The sequence below is a fragment of the Hyaena hyaena genome, unplaced genomic scaffold, assembly GCF_003009895.1.
Source record: "Hyaena hyaena isolate Hyena2069 unplaced genomic scaffold, ASM300989v1 scaffold_722, whole genome shotgun sequence".
NCBI classification, from domain to species: domain Eukaryota; kingdom Metazoa; phylum Chordata; class Mammalia; order Carnivora; family Hyaenidae; genus Hyaena; species Hyaena hyaena.
In genome coordinates this window covers 648,133-666,785 of record NW_024081357.1, presented here as the reverse complement: position 1 = coordinate 666,785, position 18,653 = coordinate 648,133, and the positions used below count along the sequence as shown (strand labels likewise).

Genomic DNA, 18,653 nt, shown 5'->3' with positions numbered 1-18,653 from the left:
AGAGAGAGGGAATCCCAAGCAGCCTTCACACTATCAGCATAGAGTCCAACATGGGGCTGGCCACACAGCCCAAACTCACAAACTGTGAGACCATGACCTGAGCCAAAACCAAGAGTGGGACATTTAACCAACTGAGCCACCCAGGAACTCTGGATTCAAATATTTTTAAAATGATGGGCTTCCTTGGTCTTTTCTCTTACTTTCTTACTTTAAAAAAGAAATTATTGGTCTTCCCTTCCCTTCTCTATCTTTTGGCAGCTGAAGCCTGGACAAAGGAAGTTTATTGGAACCCAGGGGCAGGTATAGCCAAAAACATGGCTGAGATTGATACGGTCCCGCACCATAGGGGTTAAGGAGGCAACTCGTTAAATATGGGGAGAAATGAACAAATAAGTGTACTGAAGACAACAGGAACCACATTTCTCACTGTCAGAGAACAGAATTATAAATATAGAAATGGAGAAGGCTAGAATGAACTCTGGTGCCTATGTCCACATACAAACACATATAATACACAGATTTACGTATACATACATATATCATACATACATGTATTCCCTAGCTCTGTCTACTGAGGATCTAAAGGCAATGACACCCTTGTAGCAAGGAGCCTATCTAGTGTGCATATCTTTCTTTCCAAGTACCATTGTCCACCAAAAAGAATTAGAGCTCCTTGGAGAAGCAGCTGATTCCCAGGGCAATTAAAACAAAAAGTGAGCCTGAAAACTTTTTTGTGCCAGAAAGTAAGGAAGCTCAAAGAATGATAAAGACATGTTAAAAAGACACAGGAGTCAGCTTGAAGGGGTTCCCTCTGCTGAAATTAAAAATGATAGTAATGGATTAAATGAGAATCCATGAATCCAAACTAATAAAATTGATGCCAACTAATAAACTGTAGAAGCAATGACAGAATTAGAACAGTGCCATTTGACAACCATAAGACAGTTTGGAGAGACTCATGGGAGGATGCTAAAAGGAGTTGGTGAAGGTTTGCTGGGGGACAGGACATTTACACAGCTTCAAAGTATTTTCCCACAATATATTTATTAATTACAAAGAGGAAAAAAATATGTTTAAAATAGAGAAACCTGACAATCACCAACTCAAACAAGCAATCAAAATTAGCATTAACCAGGGGCATCTGGGTAGCTCAGTCCATTAAGCATCTGGCTCTTAATTTAGGCTCAGGTCATGATCTCACTATCGTGAGATGGAGTGCCCCACTGAGCCCCCAAGCCCCCACCCCATCAAGCCTGTGCATTGGCTCTGCACTGGGTATGGAGCCTGCTTAAGATTTTCTCTCTCTCCCTCTGTCTCTTCCCCACTCATGCTCACTCACTCTCAAAAAAAAAAAAAAAAAAAAATTAACATCAACCAATAAAGACCACATATGTTATACTCATGTTATACTAAGAACACAACACCACTTCTATGTATTCCTGCCAAAAATTCATATGAAGAAATGCCAGTCAAACCCAAATTGAGGGAAATCCTATAAAATAACTAGCCTGTACTCATTAAAAATGCTAAGGTCAATGAAGAAAGGAGAAAAAATGATATTGGAGAATACAACATGTCAAATAAATGCAACATGTCCTTTTCACTATCAAAGATATAATTGGGAAGACTGGCAGAATATGAATGAGGTATATGCATTAATTTCATTTATTTGATAGTTATTTTGTGGGTATGTAAGAGTGTCCTTGCCTTAGAAAATATACATTGAATTACTGAGGGGTAAAAGGACATCATGCCCACAACTTACTTTTAATTGGTTCAGGAAAAAGTATAGTCAGGACAAATTATGCCTCTAGGCATGGGGAGGGGGGAGATAGTTGGAAAGAACAGAGGAAGGGCATGATAAGGCTAACGTAGTAAGTTTTATCAAATAGGAAGCCTGAGTGAAATACACAGGGACGTCTGTAATACTCTTGTGAGTTTTCTAGAAATTTATAATTATTTCAAAATTTAAAAAAAAAACCTAAAATGGGGAAGGAATGTGAGGAGAGTATACGCAAAACAATTTACCTGTCTTCAATAATTGTATTAGTGGAGTAGTATCAGTAAATTACTCCGAAACTATTATATGTATAGCAGAAAGCAAAAATAATCATGACATATTCTATCTTTTGCCATGGCCTTGAAAACAAGTATAACCACTGTGAAAGGAGATAGAAATATGAGCTAGAAGGAAGGAAGGAAGGAAGATAATCTAGAGAAGTTTAACACCCCAAAGTGCTTAATTTGAATGACAAGTAACAGCATAAACTCATAAGCTGTTTTAGTTTAAAAAAAGAAAGTTATTTCCTAGTCTGTACACTGAAAAGGCCCAGAAACACTGAACAATCTAGTAGCTACAGCATCCTTAGTGCCAGGTTGTATTGTTGAAACACCATTTTCCACTAAAAGAAACAAAGGCTTTTGGAGATACAATTGATTCCAGATCTATTACACAAAAAGTGTACGAAGAGGCTGAAACATTGTTATACCAAACAGCAAAGTAACTATTAAAGACTATTGGGAATCTATACTGAGGAGCTAATCTAAAGGGGCTCCCTACTGGCCCAAAACCTAAAAAATAATACAGCTCACTCTTGAACCACCCAGCAGTTAGGGGTGCCGGTCCACATGCAGTTAAAAATGCACAGGGGTGCCTGAGCAGCTCAGTCAGTTAAGCCTCTGACTCTTGATTTCAGCTCAGGCCATGATCTCATGATTTTTAAGTTGGGTTTGGGAGTTCGAGCCCCAAGTCAGGCCCTGTACTGACAGCGTGGAGCCTGCTTGGGATTCTGTCTCTCTCTGCCCCTCCCCCAACTTGCACTGATGTGCTCTTTCTCTCTCTCTCAAAGTAAATGAATAAACTTAAAAAATAAATCTGTATAACTTTTGACTCCCTAAAAACTTAACTAATAGCCTACTATTGGTTGGAAGGAAGCCTCACCAATAAGATAAATAGTTGAGTAATACATATGTTGTATGTATTATATATTTTATTCTTGCAATAAAATAAGATGGAGAAAAAAATGTTACTAAGAAAATTTTAAGGAAGAGAAAATACATTTATAGTACTATCCTGTATTTTATGGAAAAAAGTCTGATTAGTGGGTCCACACAGTTCAAACTCATGTTGTTCAAGGGTCAATTGTACTAATTAACTGCTTTTAGACGAAAAAAAGGGAACCAACTCCTTTTCTTGAAAACTAATAAAAGCAATCAAGCACTTGTCTTTCCTGTATGAACTGCAATAGTGTATAACCCTAAGACAGGTAAGGGGAACTATCTCTTTATAGAAATAGTTCAGCTAATAAATGAAGAAATTATTTTTTTAAGACTTGTGGAGCCAGGTATGAAAATGGTTTTATATGTTTAGTATTTACAGGTGGACACAAACTTCCTATGCATGCAAGTTAGAAATTATCTGTACATTCCCTTTCATTATAGCACAAAAAATACTCTTCCATTGTTTTTCTGGACACATTCCATGTTAATAGATAGATGCTGAATATTGCTAAAACAGGATCACACCACTGTTTTATATTTTCAACAGTTTTATGATACAGAAAATTTTTCTACAATGTCATGCATAGGGACTCTGCTTAACAATGGCTACATGGGGGCGCCTGGGTGGCTTAGTCGGTTAAGCGTCCGACTTTCGCTTAGGTCATGATCTCGTGGTTCGTGGGTTCGAGCTCCGCATCGGGCTCTGTGCTGACTGCCAGCTCGGAGCCTGGAGCCTGTTTCAGTCTGTGACTCCCTCTCTCTCTGACCCTCCCCTGTTCATGCTGTCTCTCTCTCTCTCTCCTAGAAATTAAAAAAAAAAAAAAAAATTAAAAACAATGGCTACATGTACAGGGCACTTGGGTGGCTCAGTCGGTAAAGCGTCTGACTTCAGCTCAGGTCATGATCTCATGGTTCGTGGGTTTGAGTTCTGCGTCAGGCTCTGTGCTGACAGCTCAGAGCCTGGAGCCTGCTTTGGGTTCTGTGTCTCCCTCTCTCTCTCTGCCCCTCCCCCACTTCCACCTTGAGTGTGTGTGTGTGTGTGTGTGCGTGTGTGTGTAGCTCTCTCTCTCTCTCTCTCTCTCCCTCTCTCTAAAATAAAATTTTAGAGAAATTTAAAAGAAAATTTTAGAGCCATTAAAAAAAATGGCTACATGTGTACATGCACTCACAACACTCTGACTCTAAAGAGTGAAAATTTGGACAAGTTCCATTACCTCTGGATCTCAATATCCAGTTTTGTCATCTTAAAAACGGAATTAGTAAGGTTTTCTGTATTAACAATCTCTGGAACCAATGCCTGAGAAGGTAATATGATTCAAATACTCTCAGAATTTAGAACACATTGGACTTTTCTGATTTATTTTCTTAGCTATCACATGAGATTTCATTTGCAATAATGTGCAGTATGACAAACATAAGTTGGGCAGATACAGTACTTATACACCAGGCTACATTCCCTTTTGGTTTTCAAAACTATACATCATTTTATGCTTTCACTTTCCACACCTATTGCTTTGCTTTTGGGGTTCTGATGGAATCTGCATTTTTTAAAAAGTCTTTTTTATATTTACTTATTTTTGAGAGAGAGACAGAGCATCAGTGGAGGAGGGGCAGAAAGAGAGGGAGCACAAAGTCTGAAGCAGGCTCCAGGCTACAAGCTATCAGCACAGAGCCTGATACGGGGCTCGGACTCATGAACTGAGAGATGCCCTGAGCCCAAGTCAGACGCTCAACCGACTGAGCCACCCAGACAACCCTGATGGAATCTGCATTTAAGTATACTCCATATTAAAGACTAGTAAAAAAGTAAATATACCAATAAAAATGTTTACATAAAGAATCCAAACATGAAGAACCAAGATATGCTTTTGTTTCATAAGTTTCTACTGCACACCTGTTATATATGATGTTCATAAGTAGCTAAATCTAAAAATAAGAATACATAATTTGAAAAACAAATGGATGTTTTCCCTCCTTTTCACAAACTAGATACAGCTTTTATTTGTGTGAATATAAAAGTAATGTTTCTCAGCTCATCAAAAAAGACATAACAAAGTAAAACTCACTTATAAATCACACACACACACACAAAATCACTCAACCATTCTGATATATTTAACTCTGGTTTCTCTAGTTAGCTGTCGAATTTTTTATATACATTTAAACAAAATTAGAATAATCTACATATGTTTACAACTTACCTTTATTTAATTCATAATACATCATGTACTGCATTTTATTTTTTAATGTTTGAGAGAGAGAGAGTGAGCATGAATGAGTGCAGGGGAGGGGCAAGGAGAGGGAGACACAGAATCTGAAGCAGGCTCCAGGCTCTGAGCTGTCAGCACAGAGCCAGAGGCAGGGCTTGAACTCACAAACCATGAGATCATGACATGAACCCAAGTCAGACGCTTATCTGACTGAGCCACGCAGGGGCCCCTGTATTTCATTTTTTAGCAATAAATATTGGTCCACTTCCCCCCCCCCCCCCCCCCCCCCCCCCCCCCCCCGCCCTTTAAGATCTTATGCAGGACTACTGCAATAGGAGAATGATCAGGCCTAACTCTGAATTCAGCAAAGACTGCTGGGGATTTATGGCCAAAAAACAGGGTGAAAGGATCAGTGGGTGGAAAATTACTGAGGCATATTATCATTTTTAATAGGTGCATAGTATATGAGAGCAATGCAATTTATGTAACCAATTCCCACTGATGAACCTTTATACTCTTTCCAAATTTTGCTGACAATTTTGATATATACATTTTTGCACACTTACTTGCTTACTGAAAAGCTTCATTTGTGAATATATTAGCATGATAAGCCTTAGGGCTGTAAGATTTTTATTTATTTATTTAGCTAATCACCTTTATTGAAGGAAATAAAGCTAAATAAATAGGTATCATTCCAGAAAATACAGGTTTATATATGCCAAAGCAGACACTGTCAGGTACTGGGGAAGTAAAAAATAATAATAATAATGAAGATTAAAATGGTTCCTAATGGCAAAGGATTTTTTAATCTGGGAAAGGGACAGCTATATACACAGCACAGCACAAAGAAAGAATGCAGCAACACAAGAAGAATCACATGTTAACTAAGCATGGAATGAACAGTTGAATCTAAATGGAGAGTAATCTTAACTTAAAGCAATTATTCTGTGGTCAAAGAGGTCACTAAAAGTGACAGAAAAAGATAAGTCAAGTAATACACTGCTGACTCCAAGTCAGTATCCAAATACTTTTGCCATAGTAATAATACATGACATTCTTACAGCACTTAATAACATACTATCCTTATAATAATCCTGTGAAATTTACAGATGAGATAACGAGGTTTCCACAAAGAAAGAAGAATGACAGGAATTGAGCCATTATTGTGTAGAGCAGCTACTTCATATTTCATTCCTCTAGAATGCAAGCTCTAAGACAACAAGGGCTAAATTTTGTCTTATTGCTCATGGTCTCCCCAGCCACAAAGAGGTGTGGATCAGTAAATATGTTAGGATAAAGGTATCCCCATTTTATAGATGAGGAAATTCAGGCTCCAAAAGACAGTCACATAGGCAAGGTCACACAACTATTAAGGTTCAAAACCAAATTTAGTATTCTTTCCTTAACTATAGTGTCTGAAACAGTTGGCTATTAGCTGAAACTTGGAAATCATCTTATAACACTTAACTCAATGTTACTGAAATAATTGTTCTGAATGTATAATCTGTACTTGTCACTAAATTTTAATTAAGTCAGAAATAGAAAGAAAATGGAATTGCCTTAAAAGGAATAGGTTGGCTAATACTCCACATGTGTAACGACAGCTTAAAAAGCTTTATTTTACTATTTTAAGTGAGACAAAAGAGGAACAGAACTTTGAATTTTTTTATTAGATTTAAAATTTAAAATAATGTAGCAAAGAAAAGGAAAAATCTATATACGTATCTCTCACATGAGGGAAAAACAAGGGGACTATTTTAATTGTACTATGCAGACAGATGTTGCAAATCACACATGAGTTATCCACTGATTAAAGCAGACACAGGATGGCCTTTTTTGAAATTGTAGGCCACCACTTGGTTCAAATTACTAGGAAATTCTTGAAAACAATCAAAATGCATTTCTCCAAAACAAAAAACAAGAAACCAAACATATCTATACTAAAAATTGCCCCCCCCAGCCAATTAGTAGGAAACACTAAGGTTAATGCTAAGCAAAGAGCATTAATGCTAAGTAAATCATTAAAACAGAGATCTTCCCTCTGTGGAAGTCCAAAATATATCAATAATTCAACAAAGATACAGTTTCAGAAACTAAAATGTAATTTACTTTTCTGCCTGCCGAATTTATTTTTACAGAATATGTACATTTCCTATGTAGTAGCTAGTCATTACACACCACTCCCTTCGAACATAAACCAAATTCATGTATGAACATAGGTGGATATTTGTAAAATTCAATTCACTTAGAAGTCCACTGCAGTAAATGATCCATAAAAGAATATCCTCAAAGAAAAACATAGAAAGCAATAATGTCCTAGATCCATTTGAAGATCAAGTTTGTCCTCAAGGAAAATTCTTGCCAATTTTTCAAAGTGTTTTATCAATCAGACTGCTCACCTGGCAAAAATAGAATGTAAAGAGGATAAAAACTCTGGAATTTACTTAGAATTTAGTCTCACATTTTCCCACTCACTGGATAAAAATAATGGAAGTCAAAATGCAATGTTTTCGTTTGCCTATCTTAGTATGAAAACACATCCAGAGAAACCTTCAGTCAAAATTCTGAGTTATAAGAGTTTGATGGGAGTCTAGGAAAGGAGAAATCCAAGGATAACATTTTAAAATTTCATTTTTAACTGACAGCTTCAATTTCTTTCTACATTAAATATTTTCTCAGGACTTACACAAATGTTCTAGACCTTTCCCTCCCCTAAATCCTTAAATTATTCCAATAAACCTCTTCTGAGACCATTTTATGTAAAATACACTTTGCTAAGTATTTGTGCATAACTTTATTTCAGCTAATGCTCCCGTTGACCCTGTGCCAAAATTTTCATTTCACATATAACTAGACAAGGCTTAGAGATGCTAAGTAAATTGTCTCAGGTTACAAAACTGTCAGAGGCAAAGTCTGCATCTGAACTAAGGTTTTCAAACTATTACCACAACTGTTTTGGTAATCACATACTATCTTTACAAGATATTGTATTATTAATTTTCACTGTTACTTTTCTTAATTTTTCCTATGTTCATGTTTTTAAGAGGAAAAATTGTGTTGTGCTTTGCTATCTCATAGTATCCTTTAGCAGACTGATTCAAATTGCTTGTATGATAGGGTCACCTGTCTGGCTCAGTGGGTAGATTATGCAACTCTTGATCTCAGGCTTTTGAGTTCAAGCCCCAAGTTGGGCATAGAGCTTACTTAAAACAACAACAACAACAAACACTGAAAGAATAAAGTTTCTCAATGAAGCATTAAACAAATAACAAAAAATCTCATCCTGGCTATATAAAAATGACAAACTACAAGTTTAAAACTCCTCAGAGCCTCACATTTGTTAAGTAGAAATGATACTGAAACACCTGAGAGCTTACTATCAAATGCTTTCCGTGTATATTAACTCCTTTAATCCTCACAACAGCCCCAAGAAATTGGTACATTACTGTCCCATTTTTGCAGATGAAAAAGCCAAAGACTAGAAAAGTTATCCTACTTGCCCAAGATTAAAGTTACAAACTAGTAGGTGGAGGAGATGGGCTTCAAAAACCAAGATATTCTGTCTTAGGGGTTTTTTGCTTAGTGTTAAAACTGTGGCTCTAGGAACTAGATAATGACTAAAATGAAATCATGTATCCATACGGTATGCAAAAACATTAAGTCTGGGCAATGATTTCTTGGATACGACATCAAAAGCACAGGTGATAAAAGCAAAAATAGACAAATGAGACTATGTCAAACTTCTGTACATCAAAGGACACAATAAGACATCCTACAGAACGGGCCAAAAAATGTGAATCATGTATCTGATAAGGGGTTAATATCCATAATATAGAAAGAACTCCTTTAACTCAACAACAAAACAAATAACCCAGTTAAAAAATGGGCGAAGGATTTGAACCGACATTTCTCCAAGATGATATAAACAAGCCAACAAGCATATAAAAACAGGCTCAACATCACTATTCCTTAAAGAAATGCAAATCAAAACCACAATGAGATATCACCTTACACTTTTGAAGATGGCTACTATCAAAAACAGAAAATCAGTTTTGGTAGTGATGTAGAAAAACTGGAACTGTTGCTCACTGTCGGTGGGAATGTAAGATGGTGCAACCGCTATGCAAAACAGTAGAGTAGTTCAAATAATTAAAAACAGAATTACCAATATGATCGAACAATCCCATTTCTGGGTATGTATCTGAAAGAACTGAAAGCAGGAGAAACTTGCAGAGACATACTTCCACAGCCACGTTCACAGAAGCGTTATTCACAATACCAAGATATAAAAACAACCTAAATGTCGACTGGCAGATAATGAAAATGTGGTGTGTGTGTGTGTGTGTGTGTGTGTGTGTGTGTGTGTGTGTAATATTACAGAGCCTTGAAAAAGGAAATCATATATCATGCTAAAACAATACTTAAAGGACATTATGCTAAGTGAAATATGCCAGTCAAAAAAGACAACTACTGTATGATTTCACTTACATAAGGTAGCTAAAGTGTCGAATTTTTAAAATAAAGAACGGTGTTGTGAAAGGCTAGCAGGCAGGGAAAATGGGGGGTTGGTTTCATTGGCAAAGAATTTCAGTTCTGTAAGATGAAAAACTTCTGGAGATCTGTTACACAACAGCATGAAAATGGTTAAAACTACTGAACTATACACTTAAAAAGGGTTAAGTACTTACTTTATTATGTATTTTTTGCCACACTTAAAAAAATATCAATTCCTTTCTTTTCTTTCACTTCCTTTTGCTGTCCTCTCTGGTACAGTATTCAACAGTTAACGTAATGAAAATGATAGAGGAAAGCAAAGAATACGAAGGCTTCAACGATGTAAAAAAAATTGAGAAAACAATAAAATAAAACTGCCTCAGGTTCTTACTAACTTATCAATAATTTTTTAACCTGGAAATACCTTGGACCTCGAGTGAAACGGTATCCTATGGGCAAGAAAATGGAGCAGAATACTTCAAGGCTTTTTGGAGCAGGAAAGCGCAAGTACTATTCTGACTTTGCTACTAATTATACTCTGTGACCTTGGGTAAAATATTTTCATTCATTCATGCATTCATTCATTCATTCATCAAAAAGTCTGTTTACACATGAGTAAACCTGGTCAAATGAATTTCACCTCTACACAGGACTGTTCAAGAAGTAAACGAAACAATTCATATAAAACACTTAGGCACAAGGCCTGGCACTTCGTTAAGTGCTCAATAAATGCTGGCTATTATTATTCCTTTAAAGCCTACAGAGCAGGACATGAACAGAGAGAATTCAACGAAAGTGAATCCTGTACGCTATTCCTTAGTGACTTGCCTCATTTATCGATAATTATGGTGTTACCAAATCAGACACTATTTAGGAAATCATTGCTGACTCTTTCATTCTTGCCAAATTCGTGTTCCTCTCTTCTAAAGAAACTCTCTACTTGGGAAAAGCAATGTCATCTCAGGTATTCGAAATGTTTGCTTTGGGAACAGTGTCCTACCCCAGAGGTGGTGGAACGGAGACCTGTACATTAGCCACCTGGGCTCCCCATTCCTCACCTCATTAGGGGCCTAGGCCTTATTTGAGGGTGAGGATGCGGTGGGGGGGGGGGGAACCACACAACCAAACACCCATATATAAAGCCCGACTCAGGTAAGACGGACAAATCTCCTAGGCGAATGAAGCTAGACCTTTCCAAAACGGACCGGGGTACCGGCAACACTCGCCAGTCAGCTGAGAGCCGGCATCTCGAAGGCAAGCCGGTGCAGAGGGAAATCTCCGGGAGCCCATCCCAGGCCCAGCGCGGGACAGTCGGGGCCGGGGCGGGGGTGTGTCGGGATGCTCCCCCGGGGGCCCTGCGGCGGGATCCGGCAAGCCGGGGACCCCGCGGGTTCCCGGAGGGCCGGTGGGGGGGGCGGGGGCGGGCTACACGGCGGTCTGGGGGCCCGGCTGGTAGGGAAGGGACACCGAGGGCCTCACCGCGGGCCGAGGGCAGTGGGTAGAGCTTCTCCGCCTTCTGCAGGAAGCGCTGGGCCTTCTCGCGGTTGCCGGCGTTCAGGGCCTCCCGGGCGATCTCGACACATTTCTCCGCCTCGTCCCGGTTCCCCTCCATAGCTTGCGCTTTCTTCCGTTTCCTCCGGCAGCGCAGCGACGGGGGACGGAAGCCGCGGCCGCGGCGGAGGCGAGCCGGCCCGAGGTAGGGGCGTGCGGCGGCGAGCGGGGAGGAGAGCAGAGGACCGCGGCGGCGGCGGGGGCGGACTGGCGGGCTCTCGGCTCCGCCTCCTCGCGGCGGCCTCCCCGCCCCCCGCGAGCCGCTACCACGCGAGTCGCATCCCTCCGCGCCCCCGGACAGAGCTCCGGGGCCTGGGCGTCGGTGCCGACTCGGCCGTCCGTGCGCGGCGCCGACGAGCTCGGAGCCGACCAACTTCGGGGTGGAGAGGGGAGGCGGGCGATACCAGCCCGGCCGTCCGCCGGGGGACTGCGCCGAGGTGGGGACCCGGCCACCCGCCTCGGCAGCGCCGTGCCCCCTGACCTCCCAGCACGGCCGGCGCAGGCAGGAACCGCCTTCCGGGCGGCAGGGGCGACGGATGGGGGCTGGGGACGCTCGTTTACAGGAAAATTCCCAGAGATCGAAGGGCTCGCCTCTGGGCCCCCTTAAGCCTTAGCAGGTTTCGCTCAGGTGAGTGCCGCGCTGTCAGTCCCCGTGCCGCGCTTCCGGCACAGGTGTTCAGGAGCCTATTAGAGCGTCGTTTGGCCCTAACTTCGGGCTTATTTCAGCTACACACCCTTCTTCTGACCCATATTCCATAAAATTGTCTCCCAGTACACCCGGAAGGTACGAACACTTTTTATTTGTAGTTTTGCAAGTTATTCTGGTGAAAAGCCCAAATCCTAAGCTTTTAGTACCAAAACAAGGCAGGCGCCACCTTTTTCTTAAGTGTTACCGTCACAGAAATAAACTACTTGTGTTTTCTCCCCTCTCCCATGTTCATGACATTGCCTCGTAAATGCTGAACCCTGTCATGTTGGTCTCTCTGAAAGGGGGAAAGGGTCCACTTATTGCTTGGTAATGTCCTCCAAATAAGAAAAAAAAAATTAGGACAGAAACTTCACAAATCAAGTGTCAAAACGAGCCACTCAATCCAACCAAAATAATACTTGTTTCACAATGTTCAAGCTATTGTTTGCATGCAAATCAGTATGTGACTCAGGACTTACAATGAAATACTCTTCTGAAAAATGGGAACAGCATGGCCCACCCCCAGGGGATTAACTACTGAAATTTAGTTCAAGTACACTTCAGAAAACACTGTAGCACACGGAAAAAAAACATTTCAAAGTCTAAACTGTTAGTTCCCTCTGTGGAGGTGGCTGTAATTCAGGACTTCACCTGCCCTCTCCCTCCCCATACCAACCACAGCAACAGCTCACCAGGGAGAGGACATCACATAGAGCAGGCACAGCTAATTTGAACTGGGATGGTCAAGCTTAATCTAGGAAGCAGCAACTTGTCCCATTCCAGCTCCCAGCCTTTTAAAACTTTTAATAGCTCCTTACATAACATTTTTAAAAAATTACACTTGGGTCTTCTGACTTGGTTTATCTACAAGTTCAATTTCAAGAGAAGAGAGAGGCTTAAGTTACTGTTGTAGGAGATAACCACTCAAAAAAAAAAAAAAAAGGAATCCCTATTACAATCAAGCAAATTTAAAACACAACTAGTTTGGGATATGACCTTTATTGAGCTTATCCACTGGAGTGGAAATAATGTCTGTACAAAACCAAATGTTTGTTACTATAACTTCTGCATCACAATTAAAATCCAAACAGTTTTTTAAAAACAGTCAACTCAATCAAAACCCACTACTTCAGAATCAATAGCTTCTTTGAAGCCACAGTAACACTTAAATATGGTTAAGACTCGAATGCAGAAATTTGGTTGGTTGGAAAGCTAATTAAACTTCCAACTTGCTCAAATAGAATTACAAAAAGGCAAAATTGTGTTTTTCACAGAGATACAGTCCACTGGAATCACCAACACTGGACAGCTGTTAAGAGTATTTAGAGTCCTGAGATAATAAGGAATCCAGGCATCCTTTAAACAGTCTTCTGTTGTCCTTTCTTCCCAATCAGAGATTTGTGGATGTGTGGAATGACACCTAGGAAAGGGACAGGGATTAATTCCACTTTTTAATATATGCATTTTAAAAAACCACTCAACACTTAAAACCAAGACAGTTTCACGTTCAACTTGGAAGAGGTCTTTAAATCTAAAGCTCAAGCATGTAAAAATTCATTAAGTTACACACATAAATCAAATTTCAAAATACAAATACACTGAAGATCAGTGAAAATAGTTCTTCTGGACTAAATATTACTAATGAGAACTTTAGAATTTTTTTCTCCAAAGGAATAAAATCTTAGTATTTACATACCACCACCAGCAATTGTAGCCTTGATGAGAGAATCCAATTCCTCATCTCCACGAATAGCAAGTTGCAAGTGACGTGGGGTAATACGCTTTACCTTCAAGTCTTTTGATGCATTTCCTGCCAATTCAAGTACCTACAAGGGAGATTCTAATCAATCTCCTTCCAACTTTCCTCAAAGGCCAGCCAAAGCCCAAGGAGTAGAATCAAATCTTCACGGAGATAAATCTACCAAATGTCGCCTTCCTCCACTTCCTACCTGAATTGGCAACACTTGAAAAGGGGGCACGCAATCTTATTTCCAAGAGCAGCAAACTCAACCAAGCTCAGTAGGATCCCGTAATGAACACCAGCCCCCTCTAGCGTTCTCAGAAGCTCCTCGCTGCGTTTAGGGCCTGGGAGTTTTTCTTGCATCACTTTCCTCCTTCCCTCTCGTCGCCTCCCCCCAACCCCCCCAAACCCTTTCCAGATTATAAGGCGTACACCCATTTACCTCTGCGGTGAGGTACTCCAGGATGGCTGCGCTATACACAGCGGCAGTCGCGCCCACACGTCCATGACTGGTCGTCCTAGATTTCAGGTGTCGATGAATACGGCCCACCGGGAACTTAATTTTAAGCACACAAACATAAACGCACAAAGATGTTAGAGTCCAAGATGGTAATATTACACGCGCGCCAAAGCAAGGGGTACGGACGCGGGTGCAGCAACGCGCCCCGGCATCGACACACGTGATCGCCCCCCCTTCGATATTTATCGTATCGGCAAACCAAGTCGCGACACCACATCACCCACGCAAAGACGAAACGCCCATCTAGAGCGATGATAAACAAGAAAAGAGGCGGAAAGAAAACCACCACGGTTCCCAGACTGCACGAACCACCACTGACCTGCAAGCCGGCTCTCTGCGAGCGGGAAACCGCCTTTGTCTTGGCCTTTCCGGAGTCCTTCCCAGCCTTACCGCCAGCCTGCGGCGCGCACACGCCCGCGAGCGAAGGAGGAACGGGGAATATAGGATTACCAGGGCGGCGTGCCCCTCCCCCACCGCGGCGCGGCCCAGGCGCGAGCGCGGCCCCGAGCCCAGCCGGGGTCTCCGGCCAGCCGCGCGCGGCAAGGGCGACCCCGCCCGCCCGCCCGCCCCCCGCTGCGCGCCCGTCGCGGCCGCGCGCCTCCGTCCGCCCGCCGGCCCCCAGCGACGCTGCGCGCGCCACCCAACCGTCGCCGCCCGCCGCGAGATCGGAGGCTGCTCCGCTCGCCGCCGACAAAACACCTCCCCCCGCTCTTCCAAATCCTGTCTCCGCGCGTTCCCAACCGTCGCCACTTCACCCCCATCTCCCGTGTGTAACGGGTTTTTCTCCCATCGGCAAAACCCCGCGGAGCCTGCGAGCGCCTTCGCGAAGTTTACCATCTCGAATTCTGCTGAAGCTCAAACAAGCAAGGTAGAGAAAAGACTAGTCAGATAGCCAGCGAGATCCCACCGCCTACTCCTTCGTCGCACCGCGATTCAAACTGCGCTGTCTCCCGCCTTCCCCGCTCCCTTTATACTGCAGTATGTTCCCTCATCCGGGAACTCGGATTGCTCATCCCACCAATGGCTGCCACCCGCCCTCCGGACGCGTCCTTGAGGCCTCAGCCAATGAACAAGCGAAGAATAGGGCGGAGGGGCGGGCACTTCGCAGCTCGAGTCGCTATTGGGACGTGGGAAAGAAGGTGGGGGGAGGGCGGAGGGATGGGAACCGTGGAGAAGAAGGGCAAGGCGGCGGGAGGGAAGAAACAGAGCGGTCTACCCAGCGGGAGCGCGGAGACCCGCCGGCTGTGGTCACGTGTCTGGGAGGAGGAGCTGAGAGGCGCAGGGTACGGGCGCGCAGTAGCGCCCCCAGTCTCCCAACCTGATCCCGGAGGTTGCGGGTTGTGGCCTCTCCGTCTAGCTCGCCCTCCTTCCACCACCCTGACCACCTTGTCTTCCAGACTGGAGCGCTTCGAAGGACGAGACCCGCTGGCCCACAGCCTTTCGCCGAGGCCCGGGGCACCCTCTTCCCCACCCCCCTCTCCATCCCCAGCGTCTCTTCTGGTCTGACAGGTGGCGCGTACGCGTCGAGCGAGGGTAGCCCCCACTCCTCCGTGAAACAGAAGCTCAACAGAGATTTTGCATTTCTTCCCCCTGGACAAATACCCAGCCTCCCGCGGATCACGACCCGCTACTCCCACGTCATTTTTAGCTGTATCTCCCACATTTTCTTTCCTCGCCACTTTGGAAGCCCCCCGCGAGATACTTCCACGGGAACACGCGGAGGTGCAAAGTCACCTCGCTGTCAACAAAAGCCCTTTTCCTTTTGGTCTACGCACAGAGAGCTTGGAGCGAAGCCGTATTCTATAATCAAATCATAACCCGTATTTTTCTGGATACTACACATCAATGGGTTGTACCTATAGCCTGGAATCTGAAGTTGATTTAGTGAAACCTGAAAACCATTACGTGTCAACTTTTCCACACAAAACATTTTGCTACATGACAAATGTTCGATAAATGTCAGTGGGGTAACTTCTAACATGATTCACAGACAGTTACAGATGGCCCATGTAATCAATTGCAAATGGTGGGCTTAAAAAATAGTCCTGTGCACAGAGTACTATCATAATGCCAGCTACTTAGTCTTCCAACTAATAGATTAATAACACCTGTGTGCATCTCCAGACGCTTGTAGCGATCTAAATCTCTCATATTTATAGTTATTACCCTCTAACACTATCTCCCACTTGAAGAAATTGTAAAATATGTGTTCTAATGTGCTTTAGATTGGGTTTCAGTTTGAAAGATTTTGTCAGATTAAAGGACTTCTCTAATTTCTGACAGCGAAACAATTTTGATACTAAGGTATTCCTCTCCTTGGAACTGAGGAATTGTTAATGATGTCATCGATAGCAAGAGTTAGTTCCCGGACTCCATTGATATAATGATAAAAAGCTACGAAACCTGATGTAATAGCTAACCTCGTCTCCATTGAGCCTTTCTAATATATAACTCACAAACCAACATTAATACCTTTTCCAGTTTAGAAATTAGGTTCTCTTTGTTATGGAGCTCAACTAAAGGAATCCACTGTTGCCTCACTGTATGGAGTTTAATAGAATGAACTCAGGAATAGGTAGAAATGAATTCTACCCTTCTTTCTCACTGTGTCATCTTAGTTACTTTTTGGAACTTCAGATTCTTCTATGGAAGGGTATAGTATTGGGACACCTGGGTGGCTCAGTCAGTGACGTGTCCGACTTTGGCTCAGGTCATGATCTCACAGTTCATGAGTTAGAGCACCATATCAGGCTCTCTGCTATCAACCCAGAGCTGGCTTCGGATCTCCTGTCCCCCTTTCTCTCTGCCCCTTCTTGCTCACTTTTTCTGTCTCTCTCTCTCTCTCAAAAATAAGCATTTGAAAAGAAAAGTTTAAAGAAATCTTTCACGTATTTGTTAAAGATTCAAGAGGATATGCAATGTACCTTCTAACGTGTTTGTCACACAGTAAGCACTCAGTCATAACTATGAGATTATCTTATAGGTAGGAGATTATTCACTGGATTCTACTCCTGAAAACATTATTGCACTATATGTTAACTAACTTGGATGTAAAATTTTAAAAATCAATAAAAACTTTAAAATAACTATGAGATTGTCTTCTACACGGGAAGCTGGGGAGGGATGAAATAAAGTATCTTTGTTTCCTAAATATTTATTCCTGTCTGGTACATTGCCTTCCTTTGAAATGAAAGTAGCAAGCCTGAGGCCTGCCCAAGTATACACAACCAAGTCATCCAACCTTTAAACTAAAATCCAAAATTGGTTTAATGCATTCCATAGTTTTCATCTTCCTCTAGGTAACATAATATCACTTTCCTCAGTTTCGCAGCAGTTTTGTGATTGCCCGCTCTTTCTGCTTCCCTGAAAAATGTGTGGTACGAATATGTTAATATTCTTGGATTACCTCTCCTATATTTATGTTTATACCAATACTCATATATAATATACATGCCAGAGGCTTACAAGTCTTTTGTTCAATGCCATATCTAATTAGCTATTTAAGTCCTCCTTTGCCATGAAAATCTAAACTAAAAGGAAGTAGATGGTCCCAATATTATTGACTCCTTAATGGTCCTATCTTAACTCTGCCAAACTTCCTAGGACCTGTTGCTATCTCGTGACAAAAACTAGCATGTATGTTAACCACTGTTGTTGTTTCTTTCTTTTTATGGTGAGAAAATCTAAGATTTTTAAATTTCTCAAATACATCTTGCTTTAAACACCTTTTTTTTTTTTCAAGTTTATTTATTTACTTTGAGAGATAGAATGAGCAGGAGGAGGGAAGGGGCAGAGAGGGGGAGAGAAACCCAAGCAGGCTCCTCCCTGTCAGCACTGAGCCCAATACGGGCTCCATCTCGCCAACCGTGAGATCATGACCAGAGTCAAGAGTCAAAATCAAGAGTTAGACACTTAACCACTTAACCAACTCAGCCACCCAGGCACCCCTTAAACACTTATTTTTAAGCAAATACAAACAGACAAGTTATTTCAAAAGGTATTAGCCTAGATGGGTAATGGCAGAATTCTTCTCTTGAGGAAATCGACATGAGAATCCTGGTTCTCTCTACCTAGGGCATCTAGAAAAGAATGTGCCTTCAAGGATTCTGAGTTCCAGTGTCATATAATACAGCATACTGACCTAGAGTTAAAAAACAAAAACAAAAACAGATTGAGTCTGGAGAGCCACTCACTTGTTATACAGACTGAAGTTAGTTAAACTTTAAGCCATAGTTTCTTCACTTATCAAATAAAGATTCACAGCATCGGATAAACTAACCTCAAAGAACTGAGAAAGGATTTCATGAAGTATAAAAAACATAAGGAATAATGTATTAATATTTGTGGAACAAAGGCTGTCATCCTCCCCCAAATCATCATGCAAATGTGATCACGTTAAGGGAAACTTAGGTGTTTACAGCATTGTTGAAACCAAGGCCATAGATTTAA

General features: G+C 41.9%; 2 protein-coding genes across 4 annotated transcripts in view; both read right to left on the bottom strand.

The window, feature by feature from the left end:
* The window catches only part of DNAJB14 (DnaJ heat shock protein family (Hsp40) member B14), a 50,416-nt gene extending 38,817 nt beyond the window's left edge, over positions 1 to 11,599 (bottom strand). The window contains exon 1 of one of the 3 annotated variants that reach the window (XM_039217946.1): positions 11,184 to 11,599. In XM_039217946.1, coding sequence (XP_039073877.1) covers positions 11,184 to 11,316 — 133 coding nt within the window. In that variant the 5' untranslated portion in view covers positions 11,317 to 11,599. The remainder of the gene's footprint in view (positions 1 to 11,183) is intronic. The other 2 variants (XM_039217945.1, XM_039217947.1) reach the window with 2 other exon arrangements.
* Positions 11,600 to 12,923: 1,324 nt separating this feature from the next.
* LOC120220768 (histone H2A.Z) lies at positions 12,924 to 15,183 on the bottom strand. The gene is made up of 5 exons (XM_039217937.1): positions 15,039 to 15,183; positions 14,524 to 14,601; positions 14,127 to 14,240; positions 13,640 to 13,769; positions 12,924 to 13,363 (listed from the first exon to the last, which is right to left on the bottom strand). Exons 1-5 carry the CDS (start codon positions 15,039 to 15,041, stop codon positions 13,302 to 13,304), a joined length of 387 nt encoding a protein of 128 aa, XP_039073868.1. The 5' UTR covers positions 15,042 to 15,183; the 3' UTR covers positions 12,924 to 13,301.
* Positions 15,184 to 18,653: the final 3,470 nt, after the last annotated feature.

Excerpts from the sequence above, each read along its gene's own strand:
- LOC120220768 (XM_039217937.1), bottom strand. Across the intron at positions 14,241-14,523 it reads CGCAGAGAGCCGGCTTGCAG|TTCCCGGTGGGCCGTATTCA; the intron begins GTCAGTGGTGGT and ends CTTAAAATTAAG. Across the intron at positions 13,364-13,639 it reads GGCTACAATTGCTGGTGGTG|GTGTCATTCCACACATCCAC; the intron begins GTATGTAAATAC and ends TCCCTTTCCTAG.